Below are 23,644 nucleotides of genomic sequence, written 5' to 3'. Positions count from 1 at the left end.
TTATGCTTCGGGAGCAGCAGTGTTTACTGGCAGTCTTTGTTGGTCTCTCTGTGCTAAAGTCCGCTGGCTGAGAGCAAGATGGATTAAGTGAGGTATTCATCTAAATGGCAGAGCATTGTATAGTAATTCCATGGCGAGGCAAGCGTGATGGGTGATGGGGAGGTGGAGGGGAGGACTGAGTCATGGTAGGGGAGGTGGGGTGCTGAAGGTCAGACAAGAACAGGCCCTGGGGGCTGCGTGAGGCTGGGCCTGGGGATGGGGAGTGTCAGCACTACGACGGGAGAGGACAGCGGAGACTTCATGTAGAGCAAAAATTGGGGTCAGACAGGTTGAAGGAACCAGCCATGTCGCTTTTACGCGCCAGTGATCTGGCCTATGGAGCGTGCAAATCATCAACAAAGACCTTTAAGCTTTGCGACCCCCATCCCGCTCTAAAAAACAAATTCATGACAAATAAATAATTACCTGGACCCCAAATTAACCCAACCTTGTCCGATCTGCTGCTGAGACTATTGTAGCCACCAGAATTGAAATCTTAACCTTTCTAGTAGCATGGACCTTTATCACAGCATAGAGGGCCTCAGAGAGGGAGCTTCTCACAGTGCTGGATGGGAAATTGTTCAATCTCACAGATGTGTCCTTCCTTTCCTTCCCCCGTGTATGGTAACCCAGGTCTTAAAGACTCATTATATTGGATGAGCAAGCTGTGAATGTTCCCCGCCAGAGCAGTTGGAATATTTCCTGTCGTTTAATGATTTAGCACCACCTGTAATCTCACACAAAATGGAGAGAAATTATGTTTCTTGCTGAGAATTCACTGTGGCATTTGCTTTGTTCTTATATTGGGAAGATTCCATAGAGGTTTCTTTGGACTGGTGTCCCTCTGAGTCTAAAGTCTCTGTGTTTGTCTGTTATGGCTCTTCATGGATGGGTATGGGCAACATTATGAGGAGATGAAGGTACAGTACTTCATCCAGATGAAGGTACAGTACCAGTCTCTTGCTCAAAGACTTTGTTGTGGAACTGTTTTCTATAGATAAATGAAAAGGTTTTTTCTTAAAAAGTGATGTGGTACTTTAAGTATGTGTATTATCTCTGAAGCAGGACAGAGCAGGCACATTTGGTTTACCCTTGTGTCGAGGTTATTCTATTTTGTCTTTTAGGTTATTGTGTGGGTTTTCAGGTTATTCTATTTTCTCCATCAAACATATTTTGTTTATGTTATGTTGTATACACACTGTAATGTCAGAGCATCATTAACAGAGAGACCAGCAAGTGTGAAGGTTGARAGAATCTGGGACCTTATTCAAAACYCAGCTTGACGCTTTGACTGAGAGAGCAAGTACTCTGTGACTTTCAAATCTTCCCACTTTTTGGTATTTTATAAAACTTTACGCAATGCCTTCCATTTCYTCAAAGTAAGATGGTGAGGGCTGATTGGACGATGAACTCCAGCACTAGCTGTGTCATGTGACCAGACATGCCAGTGGTGAGAGGCATCTACGCGTTGCCCTTTATACTTTGACAAGTTAACAAGTCCAGCGCTGGACTTTAATCCACTGAAGAGAGACTGCTCCATGTTCCGGGTGTGTGCCATTTCCCCCTGTCCTTTAGGCTCTAGACGGCTCCTGAAATACCCATTATCCCTGGGTCTCACAGTAAAAGTCTCACTCAAGCACGGCCATGTTGTCAAACCCTTAGTTTGATATTTCTGCCTCACTTAAGTTGTGCTGGCTTCCGTACACATAAATTGATACAGCACTAGGAGCACAATGTGGAACCGGACAGCTCGGTGGTTCCTCCTGGCTTCAACATCAATCACCAGCCCACTGGTTCCCTGCCTGAAGACCGCACGGCCTGACAGCTAACTGCAGTCTAGGAGATCATTCTGACAACAGTATGACATTGGTACGCACAAAGCATGGGAGCTAGACTCACATTTGAATACCAAACTTGCCAATTGAACATTTCAGTATTCACTGATTGTTAGACATAATTGATGGACAGTGACAAGTATGCAAATGATGGATATCAGGCAAATATGCTCCCCCAGTTGCACATTTTTTTCTATTGTTGTCTTCCTTTCTCTCTTTCCCCCCCATTAAATCACACAGTATCGGCTTACTTTTATCCTCAAACAAATTCAATTATTCATCAAAACCCTATTAGTTGTCTTACATGACAGTACACATGGAGACTTGAGACTTGTGACGCAGGTTCATTAAATTGTATTTCCATCACCATCCCTAGTGGCTTTTAGACAGACAGATTAAATAGCCAGCTAGAGCTTTATGGCGTGAGATGGACATCATTGTGTACGTACTTACCAATCTAGCCACTGGACATATCTGCTGCCTGCTCTCTGCACCTCTTAAGTGATGGACACTGGACAGACTCCAGACCTGCAGCACTCAGGGCTACTCCATATCACGGCTGTCATTCCCGATTAGGAGTCCCTGCTGAAGATGGGCCCCTATCTGGTGTGTGTGTGTGTGTGTGTGTGTGTTGTGTGTGGTGTGTGTGTGGTGTGTGTGTGTGTGTGTGTGTGTGTGTGTGTGTGTGTGTGTGTGTGTGTGTGTGTGTGTGTGTGGTGTGTGTGTGTGTGTGTGTGTGTGTGTGTGTGTGTGTGTGTGTGTGTGTGTGTGTGTGTGTGTGTGTGTGTGTGTGTGTGTGCTTCGGTGTGTGCTGTGTGCTTCCATGTGTGTGTGGTTGCAATGCGTGTGTGTGCTTCCATGTGTGTGTGTTTGCATGCGTGTGCATGACCCTGCACATGTGTGCGTGTCTTTGGTACTGCATGGATGCCTGTGTTTTGTGTCTGGATGTCTGTAAGGGAGAGCCATAAGTCTATAGGGGGAACAGGTGTTGGATGTCAAATGAATGAAGCTTTACACATTAGCTACAAAGTTTACTACCTGGTTGTGTCCTCTTGTTGGAGATGGATGTTTTGTTGCTTTTGTCCTATATGAAAATGACACAAGGTCTTTGAGCATAGTTGAGCTGCGGGGGGAAAAACATGCTCCCTTTGTCCACCGCTGTTTACTGTTTTAATTAGCATTGTTAATTGGCTCTTTGTGACACCCTGGTGACAGAACTGTCACTTGAAGGTATTGATGGTGCTGATGTCCCTAATTTGTTTTCTTGTTAGGAATGGTCTGCTGTGGACGCTGATGTCTTGTTTCTTGTCATTGGGGAATCATTGTACGTCTGTCTGTTTCTTTAGACTGGGCGCATGACACTGAAAGCAGATAAACAGCCTGGTAAACAAATCATCTGTCGTAGCTAATGTGTAGTGTCCATTTCCCTGTTGTCTCGTCACCTCATCAGCCCCATGTTGGCTCGTCCTTGAGTCACAACATAGGCCTTTATCGATCCTACAAGGATGGATAGAAGAGATATTAAACCTCCTCACGATCCAATGAGAGAGAGAGGCTGCTTCCTTCCAACGCTGCAGCAGCATCCTCTCTGCCCCACTGTAGATCCAGCACAACTCTCCCCTTCTCATTGACCTGACATTACAATGTACTAAAAGGTGAGTTCCCATCACCTTAACCAGCAAGCTACACACACACAGAATTCCTCTCTGAGATCGACTGTAGTCTACTTCCCCTGTTCTGTTTTCCATCTGATAACGCGATGAAGCACTCACCTAAATTACCACCCAATTTCTTGCCTTGTTTCCTAAGGACATCCTGTATTCTCTGGCCTGTCCTCTCTGTGAATTACAGTACAATGAACTGCTAATGAGTTCAGAGCCAGCTGTCTAGTGTCCAGTCTTTTTTCCTTATGTCCTGCGTTTATCTCCAGGGAGGGAGATTTAGTATAGAAATTAGCCTAAGAGGAAGATATTGTCCATCTTGGCAGGGAAGGTCCTTCAGGGAAGGCTTATTTTAGCCAGTGGACCTACTTATATTGGGCAGCCTTGTTTTCTATGGAGACAAGGAATTGGAAGAATCTTTGATAGTAAAAGAGAAATTCTGAATTGTGTCTTCATTCTGAAAGGGAAAATGTACTGTCTATGTGTTCTAAGTRGAATATGTCCTTTTTGTGTCAGTGAAAGACTTACATATTGTCAACTGCATATATTTTTTTCTTTATGCACTGTTGCAAGAAGGGATGCCAAACTTCCACACCCCTTGATTATGCAGCACCTTTTCTTCCTGCCTGGTGTGTAGAGTTAATATTTTGGAAATTTCCGCCCTCCTCCGTGGGCGGCCCTCAAGCTGTGCTTTGGCAGAGTCCCACTTCCTGCCGCTAGCAGCCCATCCCGACCGCTCTAGTTGCCTTTGACAACGGGCCAGCAGCCAATCAGGGTGCTGGAGTGTCCCGCATGTGGCTGTGATGCAGATGAAGTCCTCTCCTTCCGAAATGTCCGTCCATCACCAACTTCCTGTGATAGATGTGAGATGTGACATCACAAGCTGAGAGGCCATCTGCACTCCACGGGATCCTGGGCCATTTCTGTCGTTGCTCAGAATATGCGTTTGCGCTGGCGCCGTTTCTGTTGACCAAGGGGTAACACAAAACTTTCCCGAGGTCAAAATGAAGATGTCAAGGATACATGACAGATGGTGGTCTCCCAGTGGCTGGTGAGCATGACCTCTTAGGATAACCTCCTGTAGAGCAGGTTAAAATAGATATGTATATACTGAACAAAAATATAAACGGAACATGTTAAGTGTTGGTCCCATGTTTAATTAGCTGAAATAAAAGATCCCAAAAATGTTCCATACGCACAGAAAGCCTATTACTCTCACATTTTGTGCACAAATGTGTTTACATCCGGGTTAGTGAGCATTTCGCCTTTGCCAAGATAATCTATCCACCTGACAGGTGTGGCATATCAAGGAGCTGATTAAACAGCATGATCATTACACAGGTGCACCTTGTGCTGCGGACAATAAAGCGCCCCTCTAAAATGTGCAGTGTTGTCACACAACACAATGCTACAGATGTCTCAAGTTTTGAGGGAGCGTGCAATTGGCATGCTGACTGCAGGAATGTACACCAGAGCTGTTGCCAGAGAATTTAAGCCACCTCCAACATAATTTTAGAGAACTTGTGTGCTCGTCGTACTCACCAGGGTCCTGACCTGACTGCAGTTCGGCGTCGTAACCGACTTCAGTGGGCAAATGCTCACCTTCGATGTCCACTGCCACGCTGGAAAAGTGTTCTCTTCACGGATGAATCCCGGTTTCAACTGACAGACGGCGTTTATGGCGTTGTGTGGACGTGCGGTTTGCTGATGTCAATGTTGTGAACAGAGTGCCCAATGGTGGCGGTTCGGGTGTGGGCAGCCATAAGCTTTGGACAAATGGTGGTCACAACAGATACTGACTGGTTTTCTGATCCACGCCCCTACTTTTTTTTGGAGCGAAGCTCCCCATCCATCCTTACAGAGCTTGAGAGGATCTGCAGAGAAGAATGGGAGAAACTCCCCAAATACAGGTGTGCCAAGCTTTTAGCGTCCTACCCAAGAAGAATCAATGCTGTTATCACTGCCAAAGGTGCTTCAACAAAGTATTGGTCCAAATACTCATGTAAATATGATATGTCAGATTGTTATTTTTAATACATTTGCAAAAATGTCTAAACCTGTTTTTGCTTTGTCATTATTGGATATTGTCTATAGATTGATTAGGGGGGAAATTATTAAATCCATTTCACAATAAGGCTGTAACGTAACCACATTTTGAAAAAGTCAAAGAGTCTGAATACTTTCTGAATTAACTGCAAGAGTGGCTTTGGGACAAGTGTCTGAATGTCCTTGAGTGGCCCAGCCCGGACTTGAACCCGATCGAACATCTTTGGAGAGACCTGAAAATAGCTGTGCAGCAACGCTCCCCATCCAACCTGATAGAGCTTGAGAGGATCTGCAGAGAAGAATGGGTGAAACTCCCCAAATACAGGTGTGTCAAGCTTGTAGCGTCATACCCAAGAAGACTCAAGGCTGTAATCGCTGCCAAAGGTGCTTAAAACAAAGTACTGAGTAAAGGGTCTAAAGACTTATGTAAATGTGATATTTAAGTTTTTTTTCTCACAAACTGTTTTTGCTTTTCATTATTGGGTATTATGTCAAAAATCATGTCAACCCCTATTATTTCACACACAATGAGTCCATGTAGCTTTTTCTGTGATTTTTTAAGACAAATTTTACTCCTGAACTAATTTAGGATTGCCTAAACAAAGTAGCTGAATACTTATGCAATGACTATATATTTTTCAAGACATTTTAATCTTCCACTTTGACATTACTCAATATTTCGTGTAGATTGTTGACCAAAATATGACAATTGAATCCATTTTAATCCCACTTTGTAAAACAATAAAATGTGACGAAAGCCAAAGGTTCTGAACACTTTTGCGACTCTATTTTTATAGCCAACGGTTTACTCGCAGTTAGTCAGCAACTCTACTAACTTTTTGGGTGTGTGCCAGCTCATGCTTTTCACCAAAGATATCAACTATCTCAATAGGGTACATGTCAAATTATTAAGGGAACCAGATACATGCACAAATATTCCCATAATATAGGTCAAGTTTAAAACATTCTCACACTTCTTTTAAACGTATCAGATTACTCAAACTCCTTTCTAAAAGTAAGAAGAAAAATTACAATAGAAAAGCTTATTCAGATTCAGAAGAGTTCTATGCCGAATCGTTCTTACCTTCCAAAGAATCCTTCTTGCCTTCCAAACAATCACCAAAGAACCCTTTCTTCCAAAAACGGTTCTTAGGATGAAAACGGTTCTTGGTAGAACCCTATCCCTCTGCAAAGAACCCTTTTGGAACCTTAAAAGGTGGTTGTTGTGTGGTGTGTGTTGTGTGTGTGTGTGTGTGTGTGTGTGTGTGTGTGTGTGTGTGTGTGTGTGTGTGTGTGTGTGTGTGTGTGTGTGTGTGTGGTGTGTGTGTGGGTTGTGTGTGTGTGTGTGTGTGTGTGTGTGTGCGTGCGTGCGTGCGTGCGTGCGTGCGTGCGTGCGTGCGTGCGTGCGCGCGCGCGCAGGTGCATATGTGTTCACTTACAAGAAAGGCATGGACCTCCACCGAGAGACTCCATTCAGCCCAAGGATGGATTTTTGTTATGAGTTAACTGCTTTGGCTAATAGAATTTCACCTATAGGGCCTACGATTTATGTTTAATGGGTAAATTCTGATCGTTGACAGAAATTGAAAAAAAGACAAACGACTGAATCACTTTCTTTCTTTCTTTTTTCACGGGCACTTGTTTCAATCACAGAGGTGTGACAGACAAGTCAAATCTGAACATCAACAAGGAAATGACAAGAAGAGGTGAACGATTATGTCTCTGTGACATTTCATCATTTGTCTGTCTGGTAAAGAACACATTCGTAATAACAAAGCACCTGAACTGGGGAACCTCCGTGTTCATCTCTGATAGTCTATAGATTTATTGTAGTTTTTTCATGAGCTCTGGCCCTATGAATTATAATTGTACATGAGGAAATGTTTCTCTTATTGTTTTCCGTATTGGCATAATATTGTTTATGTCTGTACGGCTGATTCATCCAGATTGACCAGTGTTTGTTTACTGTTTTTTCCTCAATCTAAATCATTTTGTTATTATTTGTGTTTGCTGTCTAATCCAGCCCAGCGTCATGGCAACTGCACGCAGAATGTCCACACAGTTTTATGATGGAGTGTCTCAAGTTATTGATGTCCTCCATAATGTGGTTGGCGAAGAGGGCTAGACTTATTCATTTAAATAAAGCCTAGGTGGTAAGTAATTGCCGCTATGTGATGCCTTCCCCCTTCGTGTTTTTGGCTGACCAGACTGAAATGCAGTTGATTTACCCTCACTTAGTGTGGAACACAGTGTGTTGTATACTGGTCATTTATGTACCACATTTCTCTACTGGTTATTGCTTAGTTATTTACTGCAAATGGTTCTATTCGTTCTGTGAGGGAGAAACTAGGGCTTTATTTTTTTTGAATTAATAGAGTGTCGGAGGCAGGATTTAGAGSCTTTGTAACTCCCGTAAAGGCCTCCCAGCCAGGGAGAAATGGCCTTATTGTTGACTAAACTAAAGACCAACAGCGCCATATGTTCATGTTATAGAAAATAACTTTAACACGGTCCCCTCAGACATGAATCTGGGAAGAAATGTTGCCCGCACTTTCCTCGACTACTACAGGCACAACAACTTCATCGATGACAACAAACCGCAAACCACAAATCACATCAACAGGTAATGTTTTTAATGACACATTTCTATAACTTGTCAGTTTACATCCTTTTTGTTTAACTTGATAATATTCACTAATGTTTGTGTTTTTGTGTCCTCAGTACATAGGTATTGTCCCAGGGTCGACAGGGGGATGGAATTGGGAACTAGAAGACCTTGGGGGTGAGAGAGGAGCAGAGAGGAAGAACCTGGGACTTAAAGATTAGACTACTAGACACCAGGAAGCGCCACAACATACTGGAAACACCAGTCCCGTCTGACTACTGTATAGGGGCTCCGGACTCACAGGCCTATACTACATCCACACAGCCCTCATGAAAATTAGATGCACCAGCCTGAGATAAAGGACTCCTTTTCACAAAGGATCACGTTTGGATAGCATGTTAATTGAAGGACATTTACCCATGGGACTTCATTAGAGCAAGTTTCTCTGACTTTGTATGAAATGTATGGGACTGATCAAGCTAACACATATACATCTCATGCTCCATTTGAGGACTTCATATGTCATTCTTACATATTACCACAGTGTGCTTTTTCCATTTTAGGTGTTGCTTTTTATTCAAATGTATTTATGTATGTCATTGTAAATAAGTGCATGTGTTTTCTCTTGTATGTAACTTATTGTGTGTTTATCTTGCCTCTCTCTATCATACATGATTTGGAATGGGAGAGGTAACTCATTTTTGTTTAGTCACTACCTTATCAGTATCTAAGTATTGTGTTGATAAAAACTATAAAATATAACACACATTTGTAAGTTTGTCAAATTAATGTTCAGTCACTGTTAGTGTATTAGTTTACACAGGTGTTTGTGATTAAAAGAAACAGACTTGGGTTCAATTTCATGTAAACTGAAGTAATTTCATGGATAATACAATTAAATGAATGCATTTTAAATCCCTATAGAAAATGGTGGTCATCTCAAGTATGAATTTAATGCGTCAAATTCACTGATACCCATTCACTTCCCTTTCTTACTGCAATGTAAACATCTATTTAACCTATCTGTTCAGAGCACTGAGTGCTTTTTCACTGCATTTTGTAAAACACCATCCATGGGATTTGCTCAATACAAAGGCATAAGTAGAAGAGCGAGAGAGAATGATATATTAGTCAAGTGAAGCGTGAAGAACATGTATTTTTTCAGACCAGTCATTTGGAAGAAGTGAGGCAATCACTCAGCATAACAGCATAAACAAATTACTTTTACATGGTTGACGAGAAGATGGAGAGGCTGAATGAGAATGACGAAAGACATTTGTATTTTGATGCTGTTACTGTCAGACTTTGCCCTGGCCAACACTGTAGCGTATGTTAGCACATCGTTCTCTCTTTCACACACACAGACACAGACACACACAGACATACACAGGAAAATGCTTCATTCTATTCAAAGAGCATAGTCCCCACTGTGCTGCTATCATTTTAAGCTGTATCTAGATTCTAGAGCCATTATTCTCTGTCGCTTGCTCCACTAGACTGGGCATATTCCTTTCTAATTATTTGTAAACAGCTATGCATGCATAATTGTTAATACATTTTCTCTTCAATAGTCAAAAAAAATATATTTAATATTAGCCTTCCTTACATTTGTAATGATATCGTTAGCCTCTTACCAAATCCCAGAGGCTCTTGTTAATCTAAGAAGATGGTTAATTGCACATCAAACAATATGTCTGTTTAAAGCCCTGGTTTGGTAAGTCCTGTATAAAAAAGCCACAAAACCAGGAGAGGTTGGTGTGTATAATTACTCATCAAAGGATGATCMTAACTGTGAGACTAAAGTGGGGTCAAGGAATGGAGGTTTCCTTTTCAAAATAACTCCAAATACTGCTGTCCAAGCATTACAAAAATAATATACATGCGTGATGGGATATAAAATCCTCTTATTTTATCGCTCTGCGGGCCTTGGTGTATTGTTTGTCAGGACATCGTAAATTAGAAAATTCTATTGATTCTCAATCTGCCAAATAAATGGTTTTATACTTTTGTTGCATCCACTGAGCACAGTCTATGGAATGCAGATTTGATTGAATTCCAGTTATCTTTTCCCTCAAGAGTCAAATGACCACCAAGATCACTGCTTCCTGTTAGTAAAATGGGTGGTTGACGCCTCAAAATAGGCTTTCCTCCTCCAAAATGTCTCAGAAAGCCCTGAAATGCACGGTGCAAATGGAAATCCAAGCTGTAGGTAGTTTTAAGTTTCGAGTTTTAATGTCACATGCACAAGTACAGTGAAATGCCTTTCTTGCTAGCTCTAAACCCAACATTGCAGTAATCAATAACAATGTAATACTACAAATAACACAAGGTAAAATGAAAACACAAGAGAAATAAAAATAAGAACACAAGAAAATAAGTAAGCATACTATATAAGTACAACCTGATATGTTATTTATTCTCAATACGTTTTTAGTTCATCCATAATGCCAATAATAACCCACTCAATAATATTTGACACTCAGCTACCTAGTTAACGTTAGCTAGCAAATGTTAGCTTGCTATCTATCTTCCAACCATCAATATACACGATTACACACACTGTGAACAAAAGTAAACTCCCAAGCAAAATAGTTAGCTTGCCAGCCCATTGCCAGCTCATGGACTGTAAAAAAAAAAAATGGACAAAGCCGTTGATGACGTCACCTCATTTATTCCTATGAGAATGCTCAGTGACACATTTGAAGATCAGGAAGTGTAATTTCAGCATGTCACCATCTTGCTACATGGAGGAGTTTTTAAAGACATCCTATGCGCAGTTTGAACTACTCTAGGAAGTGACGTTGCAGGCTAGCTCAGTGTTGCCTCCTCTCATTGAGTCTATCAAATTGAAGGCTGACTAAGGTACTGCAGGCTTCCTTTAGCAACTAAATTATAATTTTAACTTTGTCAGTGTGTGATTTTAAAGTAATCGGTTCAAGGAAGAACATCTTGTGAACTATAAGCAATTATTGGTACCATGATTGCGTTTGTTATTTTTTTTATATCCACAAATGCTGACCACGAAGATTTCCCCATTCACTATAATTGGGGATCCTGTTTTCTGGAAACAATGACTGCAGTACCGCGGTTCTCTTCTGGTTTGTCTCTAACTAGCTAATACATAGTAATGCCGTCTTTTTGTAGGCACTAATTCCGCCATGGTACGTTGAGCAAAGCCTATGAGGAAAATGAATGGCGGTTTTTAGTGGGGTTTTGGATAAATCCTGAAAATAAGGTCTGTGGTAAACACAGGCTGAGGAGATCTTATACATTTTGTTCTATGAGATAATATTCATCAGCTAACATCACTATTTGTGATGTTAAGAGTGATTGTGATTGATAAGAGCTAGGTAAATTAGTAATCTGTTTGGATAAGGGAATTGAAAATATAAATGACACTTGTTTTAGATCTATTTTACCTTATAATCGCTGACAAATGTGAAACCAGTCATATGGCAGCAAACTGAAGTATATCAACTTTCCCACAGTAAATGTTATTATATTGTCACGCCCTGACCTTAGAGAGGCTTTTTATGTCTCTATTTGGTTTGGTCAGGGTGTGATTTGGGGTGGGCATTCTATGTTTTGTTTTCTATGTTTCTTTATTTCTATGTTTTGGCCAGGTATGGTTCTCAATTAGGGACAGCTGTCTATCGTTGTCTCTGATTGGGAACCATACTTAGGTAGCCCTTTTTCCCTCCTTTCTGGGTGGGTAGTTAACTTTGTTAGAGGCTTCATAGCCCTGTTAAGCTTCACGGTCGTTTTGTATTGTTTATTGTTTTGTTGGCGACATTCAAATAAAAAGGACTATGTACGTTCACCACGCTGCACCTTGGTCTTCTTCCAGCATCAGCCGTGACATATATTCTGTGCCAATATGCCGAATTCTAATTGTACTTAATTGTACAGCCTTTAAACTTACAGGGATGAGCACTCTTGAATGTATTAATTATAGGTTACCCCGACTTTATCTGTTTCCTATTTCTATCATGTTAAAATATTAGCCACTATCAGTATCGACCTTCAGTAGGCCTAGTAACAACACATATTCAACTGCCAATTTACCGTTAGTTCCCTTCAGTTGGTATAGCCTACATTATCATTCTATTTAATTACATAGTTTTGTTAACCTTCATTTGCTTTCTCTGCAAATGCCATTACGGCCATGTGGTTGTTGCTGGGGAACATTAGTAAAAATTGATAATATAAAAAAAAAGACATGAAGGCTAATTAAATCGTTATGGCGCAGAGGGCAGACCAAGCCGTAAAAGTTTGAACCCGACGCATGGCGCAATACTTGTCTGTGTCATCACATGGTTAGTGCAGGCAATAGAGGAGGGTATAGCTTACTATTGTACACTATTGTTCCTATTAAACTTCTATGTACACTAATCTTCCAACATTACTGTTGGTTAAAAAACCTAATGTGGCAATTTTCAGAATTCGTCACTAAAGGCTCTCCAAAACAGTTTTTTTAGGATTCATACACACTTTCCTAAACCTAAAATGTGCGTAATAATCTACAAAATTGGAATATTTTGTAATCTACCACTTGAAACAGAGACGAATATACATATGTTTAGATGGCTTTCATTCATTGATCCCTATTTTCTAAACCGTTCTCTCGATGTATTGTAGTCTGTCGACAAAATTCTTATTAAAGGTACACCGTAATAAATGTAAGATAAAGATTATTAAAGATAAATGTACTGAAAACCCTATTGAATAAAAACTCCACAAGAAAATCTGTTGGCCAGCAAGTGGGAGGGATTTCAGCGGTTGAATTACATGTATTCTGCGAGCGCAAGGGAACCAAGCCTGCAAAGCACATTATTACATACTTTCATAAGGTAAGTCTGAATACCAACTACTGAGAAGTGCATAGGAAAGTAATGTGTAAATTCCAATATCGAGATCGGTCCCCTTGTGCCTCCAGGTATGACTTTCCAGACAACTTGTAAATGTCCAGCAGTTCATGGTTTTTAATCATAATAGGGACATGGATTTCTAAAAGTAACCTGTCTAGGATCCTCTCTTGGCTTTTCTCTGTTGTTAATGAGCAGTGATGATTTTAGCATGTCAATCTTGGTGGGGCAAAAAAAGAAATTGGGATGCATGTATGTGTACAAACTATGGCATAAGGGGACAACAAGTGCATAAGAGGCAATCCGTAATTTTGATTAAGACATTAATGAGCGAGCTAGGACGGATGTAGTCAATATAACTATTTGTTCAGCACTTTCGAAATGTACAGCGACTGAATTCAGAACATGGGCCGTTCTTACAGTGTTCTCCCTGTACACCAAGTCAGAACAGTAGGATAAATAAATGGGGCATATAAGCAGACAATGAAAGCTCTTACAATATTCGATGATTACATTTCTCAAAAACAGGTTATAGGCTACATGTGCACCATCAAGTCAGAACAGTAGGTGAAATTAAGAGGTGAAAATAGACCAAATTATAATGGTGAGGCACATGGGCTACTAACAGCTTACTACACAACTTACACTTAGTATTACTTTCTTAGCTACAGTATACATATCTCCCTGGCATATTACATAATTTATGCAGCAGCATACAAGACATGTTTGGACTCACCTTGTTGTGCTGTGCTCACTTGAACAGGAAGGTGGAGAGGCGGGCCATTGTGGGCAAATTTTGACATCTAACTTTGTCATCAAAGACTGGCATTCTCTGGATTTATGGTGCTTTCAAGACAACTGGGAACTCCAAAAAAAAAGTTTGAATCATGATGACGTCAGTAATCTTCAGGTTGTAGCTCTAGAAAGAGGCCCGAGTTCCTGATTTACAAATCTGAGTTGGATGAAAGTTCAAAACGTATTTTCCCAGTCATAGCACGTTTTTCCCGAGTTCCCAGTTGTCTTGAACTCACTGAAGTCAGATTTTGCATTTCCGAGTTAACAGTTGTTTTGAGCACGACACAAATTATGCTTCACTGACAACATGGCCAATGTTGAATGTTTCTCATTTTAAACCTGGAAAAGAGACCCTTAATCTTAGATTTGGGACCACACAGCCACTCCACTGAATAGCAGGCTAATGATTGCTTTGCAATGCTTGCAGTTAGCCACTTAGCCACTGATTCCTTCCAAACCACTCATTGTTGAATTTGCGATTTCCAACTTGTTGTGTAATGTCCAAATGCCGATGAGCACCGATACGTTTTATTTATAATTTCTCTTCATTATTTCATTTTTTCTTGGCTCCCGAGTGATGCAGGCACTGCATCTCAGTGCAAGAGGCGTCACTACAGTCCCTGGTTCGAATCCAGGCTGTATCACATCCGACCGTGATTGGGAGTCCCATAGGGCGGCGCACAATTGGCCCAGCATCGTCCTGGTTTGGCCGAGGTAGGCCTTCATTGTAAATAAGAAGTTGTTCTTAACTGACTTGCCAAGTTAAATAAAGGCTAAATAAAAAAAATTAAAATGAATATGACAAGGATTAAAAAGGATTTGCCAGTAGATTATCAACTTGATTCATGATGATGACTGCTAGCTAAGATTTTACGTTATATCTACTGTAGTCTACGTGATTTGACAACATTTTAGGGTGGCAGGTAGCCTAGTGGTTAGAGCATTGGACTAGTAACCAAAAGTTTGCAAGTTGAAATCCCTGAGCTGACAAGGTAAAAATCTGTTGTTCTGCCCCTGAACAAGGCAGTTAACCCACTGTTCCTAGGCCATCATTGAAAATAAGGAATTGTTTTTAATTGACTTTCCTAGTAAAATTAAATAAATGTTTTATCTGTGACCAATGACCTTGAGCCTTCTTGGACGGGCACTTCTAATGTAACTCTATGGCAGCACCCAAGGGCTAGAATTTTAGAGCTCTACCCTTAGACTTGGCGGTGATGTAGTGTCCCCATGAGTGACAGAACACTGAGCCAATCACAGTGCAATGCTCCATATTTTCTGCTGCCTTGCCCCACCACCACACACCTGCATTTTGGAGTTGCCTTACTTAAGAAAACAAAAAAGAGGCCATGTTTGTATGCAGCTTTATTAACTCAATTACATATTCAAAAAAATGACATTGTTTGCAAACTGATATGTGACACGTATTAATGCCAAAATAACATGTAAAACAGGCAAGCCCAAGAAACAAAAACATAAAATGTTTTGCTAAAAATGTGGATGCTCTGCCCCACCTGCCCTGACTGACAGGTCACCACTGTTAATGAGCATAGCTATACATAGAAAAGCATTGTTATCTGAAGTCACCTTTCTGGTTCGGTTTGCATCACCTTGTTAAAGGCTTTTGTTTTCTACTGTCCCCTCAGGGAATCTCTCCCAGAGTGGAGTTTGCAAGCACATCCGTCCTTAAGGAATGTGATGGGAAAGATAGCCAGCCTCAACCTGCCTCCAATGTGTGTGTCCTCTCCTCTCTGTCCTCATCACAACTAGTGTTCCTGTATTCAAAAATAAGTTTGTTCAGCTGTGAGACATTTGAATAATTCCTAGACAGCCATGGTTAAGAGGAAAGAGATGAGGCTTTCTCTTTGCCACACAAGACAGTGATCCAAATGTCTCTTTGGTTTTATAGCATGTCTTACACAATATTTCCCAATATCTTTGCTCTTTTGTTCTTTTGAATTGATGCTCCCGTTTCACTATAGGCTTACTTAATGGTGGGAGCACATTACATATATTTTGTATAGTCAGTTTATGTTTGCAGCCTGTATTTAAGAGACAATGCCCGAGAAGCCGGTGTTTGGAGGACATATTGGCACCGGTGTTGTTAGGCCCGAGACGAAGTCCTCCAAACACTGACTTCGAGGGCATTATCACTTTTATATAACGGGTTACCAACATATCCAAAAAATGAAAGACATATTTTCATTATTTTGATTAATTTATTCATACTTTTTCATCCTTCCACAAGATATAGTCCTGAAACAAGTCTAGGGTTGCTACCCAAGCCGGCGAGTCGTTTGATCTATTGGTTCGGTTGCCAGAGACGTGACCAGTTGTTTAGTCTTTTTGTTCTGTATCTATGGGCGCGACCCAGTCATTCGTACTAAATGTTCCATTGCCATACTGGCTGGCAACATTCTTATCCCTTGCTTGCTAGCTTGCCAACTACAGCTAACTTACAGTCACGTCAAACAGTGCAGACAGAATAACAGCAGTAACAGCGTTTGTTTAAGCTGTTTTCTAGTGACATTTATTTGGATACATCCATAACAATGAGCTTAGGAGGCACGATTTCGCCTGGCATAGAAAATGTGCTCTCTTGTTAGGAAACTGTTGTTCAGAGGATCTAGCCAACAACACAGCTAACACAATAACATCAAACTGAAGCTGGGAAAACTGCAAACTAGCTGCACTTTGTTTAGTTTTACCTTCTTTCAAATTACATTTCTTTGTGTATATCCATAAAAAGTATGCCAGTTGATTAATGATTTCCACTGGCTGAGAAACGATGCCTGCCTCTCTTTCTCTCGTTCACTACTATGGGACTGTTGGAGATCGAATTTGAATATTGAAACAATGTTGCAAATGTCGGAGAGACAGTAAGGTTTATACACCGGGCTCTGGCTAGGCCACTCAAGGACATTCAGAGATTTTTCCCGAAGCCACTCCTGCGTTGTCTTGGCTGTGTGCTTAGGGTCGTTATCCTGTTGGAAGATGAACCTTCTCTCCAGTCTGAGGTTCTGGGCGCTCTGGAGCAGGTTTTCATGAAGTATCTCTCTATACTTTGCTCCGTTCATCTTTGCCTCGATCCTGACTAGTCTCCCAGTCCCTGCCGCTGAGAAACATCCCCACAGCATGATGCTGCCACCACCATGCTTCACCGTAAGGATGGTGAGGGGTTTCCTCCAGACGTGACCCTTGGCATTCAGGCCAAAGAGTTCAATCTTGGTTTCATCAGACCACAGAATCTTGTTTCTCATGGTCTGAGAAGCCTTTAGGTGCCTTTTGGCAAACTCCAAGCGGGATGTCATGTGCCTTTTACTGAGGAGTGGCTTCTTTCTGGCCACTCTACCATAAAGGCCTGATTGGTGGAGTGCTGCAGAGATGGTTGTCCTTCTGAAAGGTTCTCCCATCTCCAAAGAGGAACTCTGGAGCTTTGTCAGAGTGACCATCGAGTTCTTGGTCACCTCCCTGACCAAGGCCCTTCTCCCCCGATTGCTCAGTTTGGCCGTGAGGCCAGCTCTAGGAAGAGTCTTGGTGGTTCCAAACTTATTCCATTTAAGAATGATGGTGGCCACTATGTTCTTGGGGACTTTCAAGGCTGCAGAATGTTTTTGGTACCCTTCCCCAGATCTGTGCCTAGACACAATCCTGTCTCGGAGCTATACGGACAATTCCTTCGACCTCGTTTGCTCTGACATGCACTGTCAACTGTGGGACCTAATATAAACAGGTGTGGGCCTTTCCAAATCATGTCCAATCAATTGAATCTACCACAGGTGGACTCCAATCAAGTTGTAAAAATATCTCAAGGATGATCAATGGAAACAGGATGCACCTAAACTCAATATCGAGTCTCATAGTAAAGGGTCTGAATACTTATGTAAATAAAGTATTTCCGTTTTTTTATTTTAATAAATTTTCAAAAATATCTAAAAACCTGTTTTCACTTTGTATTTTGGGGTATTGTGTGTAGATTGATGAGGGAATTTAAAATATATATATTTCAGAATAAGGCTGTAACGTAACAAAATGTGTAAAAAGTCAAGGGGTCTGAATACTTTCCGARTGCACTGTATATTATTTTTTATTTTATTTCACCTTTATTTAACCAGGTAGGCTAGTTGAGAACAAGTTCTCATTTGCAACTGCGACCTGGCCAAGATAAAGCATAGCAATTCGACACATACAACAACACAGAGTTACACATGGAATAAACAAAACATACAGTCAATAATACAGTAGAAAAATAAGTCTATATACAATGTGAGCAAATGAGGTGAGATAAGGGAGGTAAAGGCAAAAAAAGGCCATGGTGGCGAAGTAAATACAATATAGCAAGTAAAATGGAATGGTAGATTTGCAGTGGAAGAATGTGCAAAGTAAAAATAGAAATAATGGGGTGCAAAGGAGCAGAATAAATAAATAAATACAGTAGGGGAAGAGGTAGTTGTTTGGGCTAAATTATAGATGGGCTATGTACAGGTGCAGTAATCTGTGAGCTGCTCTGACAGCTGGTGCTTAAAGCTAGTGAGGGAGATAAGTGTTTCCAGCTTCAGAGATTTTTGCAGTTCGTTCCAGTCATAGGCAGCAGAGAACTGGAAGGAAAGACAACCAAAGGAGGAATTGGCTTTGGGGGTGACCAGTGAGATATACCTGCTGGAGCGCGTGCTACGAGTGGGTGCTGCTATGGTGACCAGTGAGCTGAGATAAGGCGGGGCTTTACCTAGCAGAGACTTGTAGATAACCTGTAGCCAGTGGGTTTGGCGAGTACGAAGCGAGGGCCAACCAACGAGAGCGTACAGGTGGGTAGTGTATGGGGCTTTGGTGACAAAACGGATGGCACTGTGATAGACTGCATCCAGTTTGTTGAGTAGAGTGTTGGAGGCTATTTTATAGATGACATCACCGAAGTCGAGGATCAGTAGGATGGTCAGTTTTACGAGGGTATGTTTGGCAGCATGAGTGAAGAATGCTTTGTTGCGATATAGGAAGCCGATTCTAGATTTAATTTTGGATTGGAGATGCTTAATAATGTGAGTCTGGAAGGAGAGTTTACAGTCTAACCAGACACCAAGGTATTTGTAGTTGTCCACGTATTCTAAGTCAGAGCCGTCCAGAGTAGTGATTGCTGCGACGGGTGAGCAGATGCGGGCAGTGATCGGTTGAATAGCATGCATTTAGTTTTACTTGCGTTTAAGAGCAGTTGGAGGCCACGGAAGGAGAGTTGTATGGCATTGAAGCTCGTCTGGAGGTTAGTTAACACAGTGTCCAAAGAGGGGCCAGAAGTATACAGAATGGTGTCGTCTGCATAGAGGTGTATCAGAGAATCACCAGCAGCAAGAGCAACATCACTGATGTATACAGAGAAGAGAGTCGGCCCGAGGATTGAACCCTGTGGCACCCCCATAGAGACTGCCAGAGGTCCGGACAACAGGCCCTCCGATTTGACACACTGAACTCTATCAGAGAAGTAGTTGGTAAACCAGGCGAGGCAATCATTTGAGAAACCAAGGCTGTCGAGTCTGCCAATTAGAATGTGGTGATTGACAGAGTCGAAAGCCTTGCCCAGGTCGATGAATACGGCTGCGCAGTAATGTCTCTTATCATGGCGGCTATTGATGTCGTTTAGGACCTTGAGCGTGGCTGAGGTGCAGCCATGACCAGCTCTGAAACCAGATTGCATAGCGGAGAAGGTACGGTGGGATTCGAAATGGTCGGCAATCTGTTTGTTAACTTGGCTTTCGAAGACCTTAAAAAGACAGGGTAGGATAGATATAGGTCTGTAGCAGTTTGGGTCTAGAGTGTCACCCCCTTTGAAGAGGGGATTGAACGCGGCAGCTTTCCAATCTTTCGGAATCTCAGACGATACGAAAGAGAGGCTGAACAGGCTAGTAATAGGGGTTGCAACAATTTTGGCAGATAATTTTAGAAAGAGAGGGTCCAGATTGCCTAGCCCGGCTGATTTGTAGGGGTTTAGATTTTGCAGCTCTTTCAGAACATCAGCTATCTGGATTTGGGTGAAGGAGAAATGCTGGGGGCTTTGGCGGGTTGCTGTGGAGGGTGCCGGGCAGTTGACCGGGGTAGGGGTAGCCAGGTGGAAAGCATGGCCAGCCGTAGAGAAATGCTTATTGAAATTCTCAATTATAGTGGATTTATCGGTGGTGACAGTGTTTCCTAGCCTCAGAGCAGTGGGCAGCTGGGAGGAGGTCCCCTTATTCTCCATGGACTTTACAGTGTCCCAGAACTTTTTTGAGTTAGTACTACAGGATGCAAATTTCTGTTTGAAAAAGCTAGCCTTAGCTTTCCTAACTGCCTGTGTATATTTGTTCCTAACTTCCCTGAAAAGTTGCATATCACGGGGGCTATTCGATGCTAATGCAGAACACCACAGGATGTTTTTGTGCTGGTCAAGGGCAGACAGGTCTGGAGTGAACCATGGACTATATCTATTCCTAGTTCTACATTTTTTGTATGGGGCATGCTTTTAAAGAATAGCCAGGGATCATCTACTGACGGGATGAGGTCAATGTCATTCCAGGATACCCCGGCCAGGTCGATTAGAAAGGCCTGCTTGCAGAAGTGTTTTAAGGAGCGTTTGACAGTGATGAGGGGTGGTTGTTTGGTCGCAGACCCATTACGGATGCAGGCAATGAGGCAGTGATCGCTGAGATCTTGATTGAAAACAGCAGAGGTGTATTTGGAGGGCGAGTTAGTTAGGATGACATCTATGAGGGTGCCCGTGTTTACGGATTTGGAGTTGTACCTGGTAGGTTCATTGATAATTTGTGTGAGATTGAGGGCATCAAGCTTAGATTGTAGGATGGCCGGGGTGTTAAGCATGTCCCAGTTTAGGTCACCTAGTAGCACGAGCTCAGAAGATAGATGGGGGGCGATCAATTCACATATGGTATCGAGGGCACAGCTGGGGGCAGAGGGGGGTCTATAGCAAGCGGCAACAGTGAGAGACTTGTTTCTGGAAAGGTGAATTTTTAGAAGTAGAAGCTCGAATTGTTTGGGTACAGACTTGGATAGTAATACAGAACTCTGCAGGCTATCTTTGCAGTAGATTGCAACACCACCCCCTTTGGCAGTTCTATCTTGGCAGGGATTTTTTTAAATCCATGTCCTTGTTAAACCAGGCCTCCGAGAAACATAGGATATTACAGTTCTTCAGGTCCCCTTAATAGGATACTCAAACAGAACTCGTCCAGTTTGTTCTCTGGAGACAGTCGAGACATGATATTTAAATAGATTTACTTGTTATCATTCCTATCACAGTTTTTACCTCCTTGATAATATTCGGAGTTGAAAAATACAAAAACAGGCTGATATAATGCTAGCATATCAACATTGGTACCCTCAACAGTTAAAATGCACTGACATTAATTACATTGATTTCCTTTCTGTTCAAAATGAGGCAGAGGTTGATCCTGCCACAGATAAGAGCCCAGTGACCCCCGTAGTTAGACATTGAATAATTATTTCTGGACTTCTACAGAATGGCATTGTCTATCAGTCCAGTCGCATTCCATCATATACCTCTTTTGTTGCCATGGCTACTGACATCCCAGTAGTTTAGCAGCACATTTAACGGTATCCTCTCCTTGTGAATGTAATTATATAGAAGCGGATCAGTGGAATTGATATCCAGGTCTGGTTCCTGGTGTCTTTATGTGCTTTGTTTAAAGGAACAGGCAGTCAATCAGAGTTCATATCCCCTGTTCTCACGTGGCTTCTCACCGTGTCCTTTGGAGTTGAAGGGCAACTTGTGCTCAGTTGCATAACATGTCCATTTACTTTTCAAACCGAAAATGTTTAGCTCCTTTCAGGATTTATGTTTTATAACGAGTTCTATCAATTTTGCCAGTGAAATCCGCTCTATGATGGCTATGCTTAAAAGGGTAGGCCAATATGGCAGACAGACAGCAGGACAGTGAGAACAGGGTAGTCATCCATTTTCCCTGAGAATTTAAAAGCCCCTGCAGTCAGTCCAAAGAAGTATTTGTTATTGTTCCAAACCTCACAGTCCTTTCAAAAAAGTATTATTTATCATCAAGTAAGTGTTGTGAAATGTAGGCCCATTCTCCAAGGGTTGTTACCAGAGCCATATATTTTAAAAGGAATTATTGATAAAATGGTAAGGTTCCACGTGACCCCCAAGGAGATGTGGATCAGAGAAAGTTATAGGGAGAAGAATCACTGCTGCTGCCTTTGGCCTTTCTTCATACAATGCTAATGGTTACTCAGGATTCTCATACCCTGACAGGTTGAGGAAAGCACGGAGGCTCCTCTTTACAACCCTTTCAAAATGTCCTGACCTGTGATGGAGAATTTAGTCATTCTCTTCTCCCTCTCTTATTTCTAGTCTCTCAGACAGCTGTGTTGTCCATTTCCACTGTTGTCACTCCTATTTTGTCTGTGTTTGTGTGCATGTCCCTCTTTGTAAAGTCTTATGGTGTGGACTTGACATGGTCTTTTTTTAATGGGTTTTCTCGACATGATTTGCATACGTTTGAACGGGTCTCGTTTCTCGTTTAATAAGCTACTTGTGGTTCAGGCTTTGTTGTTTCAAGGACACCCAGCTTTATCACCCGTTACCAATACCACCAGGCCCACTAATCATATCAGACAAGCACGACTCATGGTGGAAAATGGCCGCTTTGTGTTCACTGCAAAAAAAAGAGGAAGAGGGGGAAAGAATAGGGGGAAAACTACTTAGTTTAATTTCATTAAATCGGTCTGCTCCAAATGGCAATCTCAATTAGGATTTATTTATTCAATTTCCTAAAAATGAGTTTATATGCCAGGATGTCCCAATTAGCATTTAAATTATATTTATTCTACAACCCATGTAATGCTATTATCATATTAGTCTGAAGCTGGCCATCAAATGCAATTTAAAAAAAATTAAACTTATTTTTCTGGGCATCGCCCGCAGGAACTAAGATATTGCTTCTCAGAATTATGTTAGTGACCACTAGAATTATTGAAGTCATTTAGCAACAAAGGTGATATCCAAGTACAGAAGTGTAACATTTTATACTACATGGTTTTAATGAAGGAAATCCCATATTCGTAGTGGAGCTATTTTGTTCATAGCCAGCTTAGTTATTTCCTGATAAACCAACACAGATGTCCATATAACTGGTTAGATATGTGGCTTGTGCTTTGAATCAACATAAGCTCCTATGTTTATTCAAAATGAAAAAATCAACAACATTGAAATGTCAAAAGGTAGCTTAGTTGTGCAATTGCAGTCTATAGTAGCAGCTGTGGTACTATAATTTTTTTGCACTCCGACCTGTTTCCTCTCTCTGCAGCCTTGCTCTAGTCCCTCCCCAGCCAAACAGTCCCCAGCCAGACGAAGACTGCTGTAGTCCCTCCCCAGCCAAACAGACCCAAGCAAGACAAAGACCGGACCAAGGGGCTGTGGGGAGCCCTGGACGGATGCTGAATGGGAAGAAGCTGCCTCTGAATGGTCCATCCAGTGGATATGAGCAGCCCAATTTGGCCTCCCAGACCCATGCTCCCTCTCCCTACAACCACCGCACAGCTGTCTGAAGTCAGGCAGCGACTCAGCCACCTCCATCTAGGGCACTACAGGTTCAAGAAGGAAACAGAGCCACAGATCCCATTTGTGGTTGGTGTTTTTCTTGCTGTCTGAAAAACAGTTTGTCTGACTGTGTTTGTTGGGCTAGGCTACATCTAGAATATTCCTTAGTATTGCCATGGCAGCAGGTAGCCTAGTGGTCAGCGCATTGGGCCAGAATGGTTGCTGGTTTGAATACCCAAACA

The 23,644-nt window shown here is 41.8% G+C and overlaps 1 protein-coding gene across 1 annotated transcript in view; it reads left to right on the top strand.

Annotated features, from left to right (window-relative positions):
• The window catches only part of LOC111972197 (cytosolic carboxypeptidase 6-like), a 464,364-nt gene extending 455,268 nt beyond the window's left edge, over positions 1 to 9,096 (top strand). The window contains exons 14-15 of the mRNA XM_023999099.1: positions 8,102 to 8,204; positions 8,303 to 9,096. Coding sequence (XP_023854867.1) covers positions 8,102 to 8,204; positions 8,303 to 8,309 — 110 coding nt within the window. The 3' untranslated portion in view covers positions 8,310 to 9,096. The remainder of the gene's footprint in view (positions 1 to 8,101; positions 8,205 to 8,302) is intronic.
• The last annotated feature ends 14,548 nt before the right edge of the window (positions 9,097 to 23,644 follow it).

Source organism: Salvelinus sp. IW2-2015, linkage group LG13 (genome assembly GCF_002910315.2).
Source record: "Salvelinus sp. IW2-2015 linkage group LG13, ASM291031v2, whole genome shotgun sequence".
Taxonomy (NCBI): Eukaryota; Metazoa; Chordata; class Actinopteri; order Salmoniformes; family Salmonidae; genus Salvelinus; species Salvelinus sp. IW2-2015.
The sequence above is the reverse complement of the archived record's forward strand: the minus strand, read 5'-3'. Positions and strand labels throughout refer to the sequence as shown.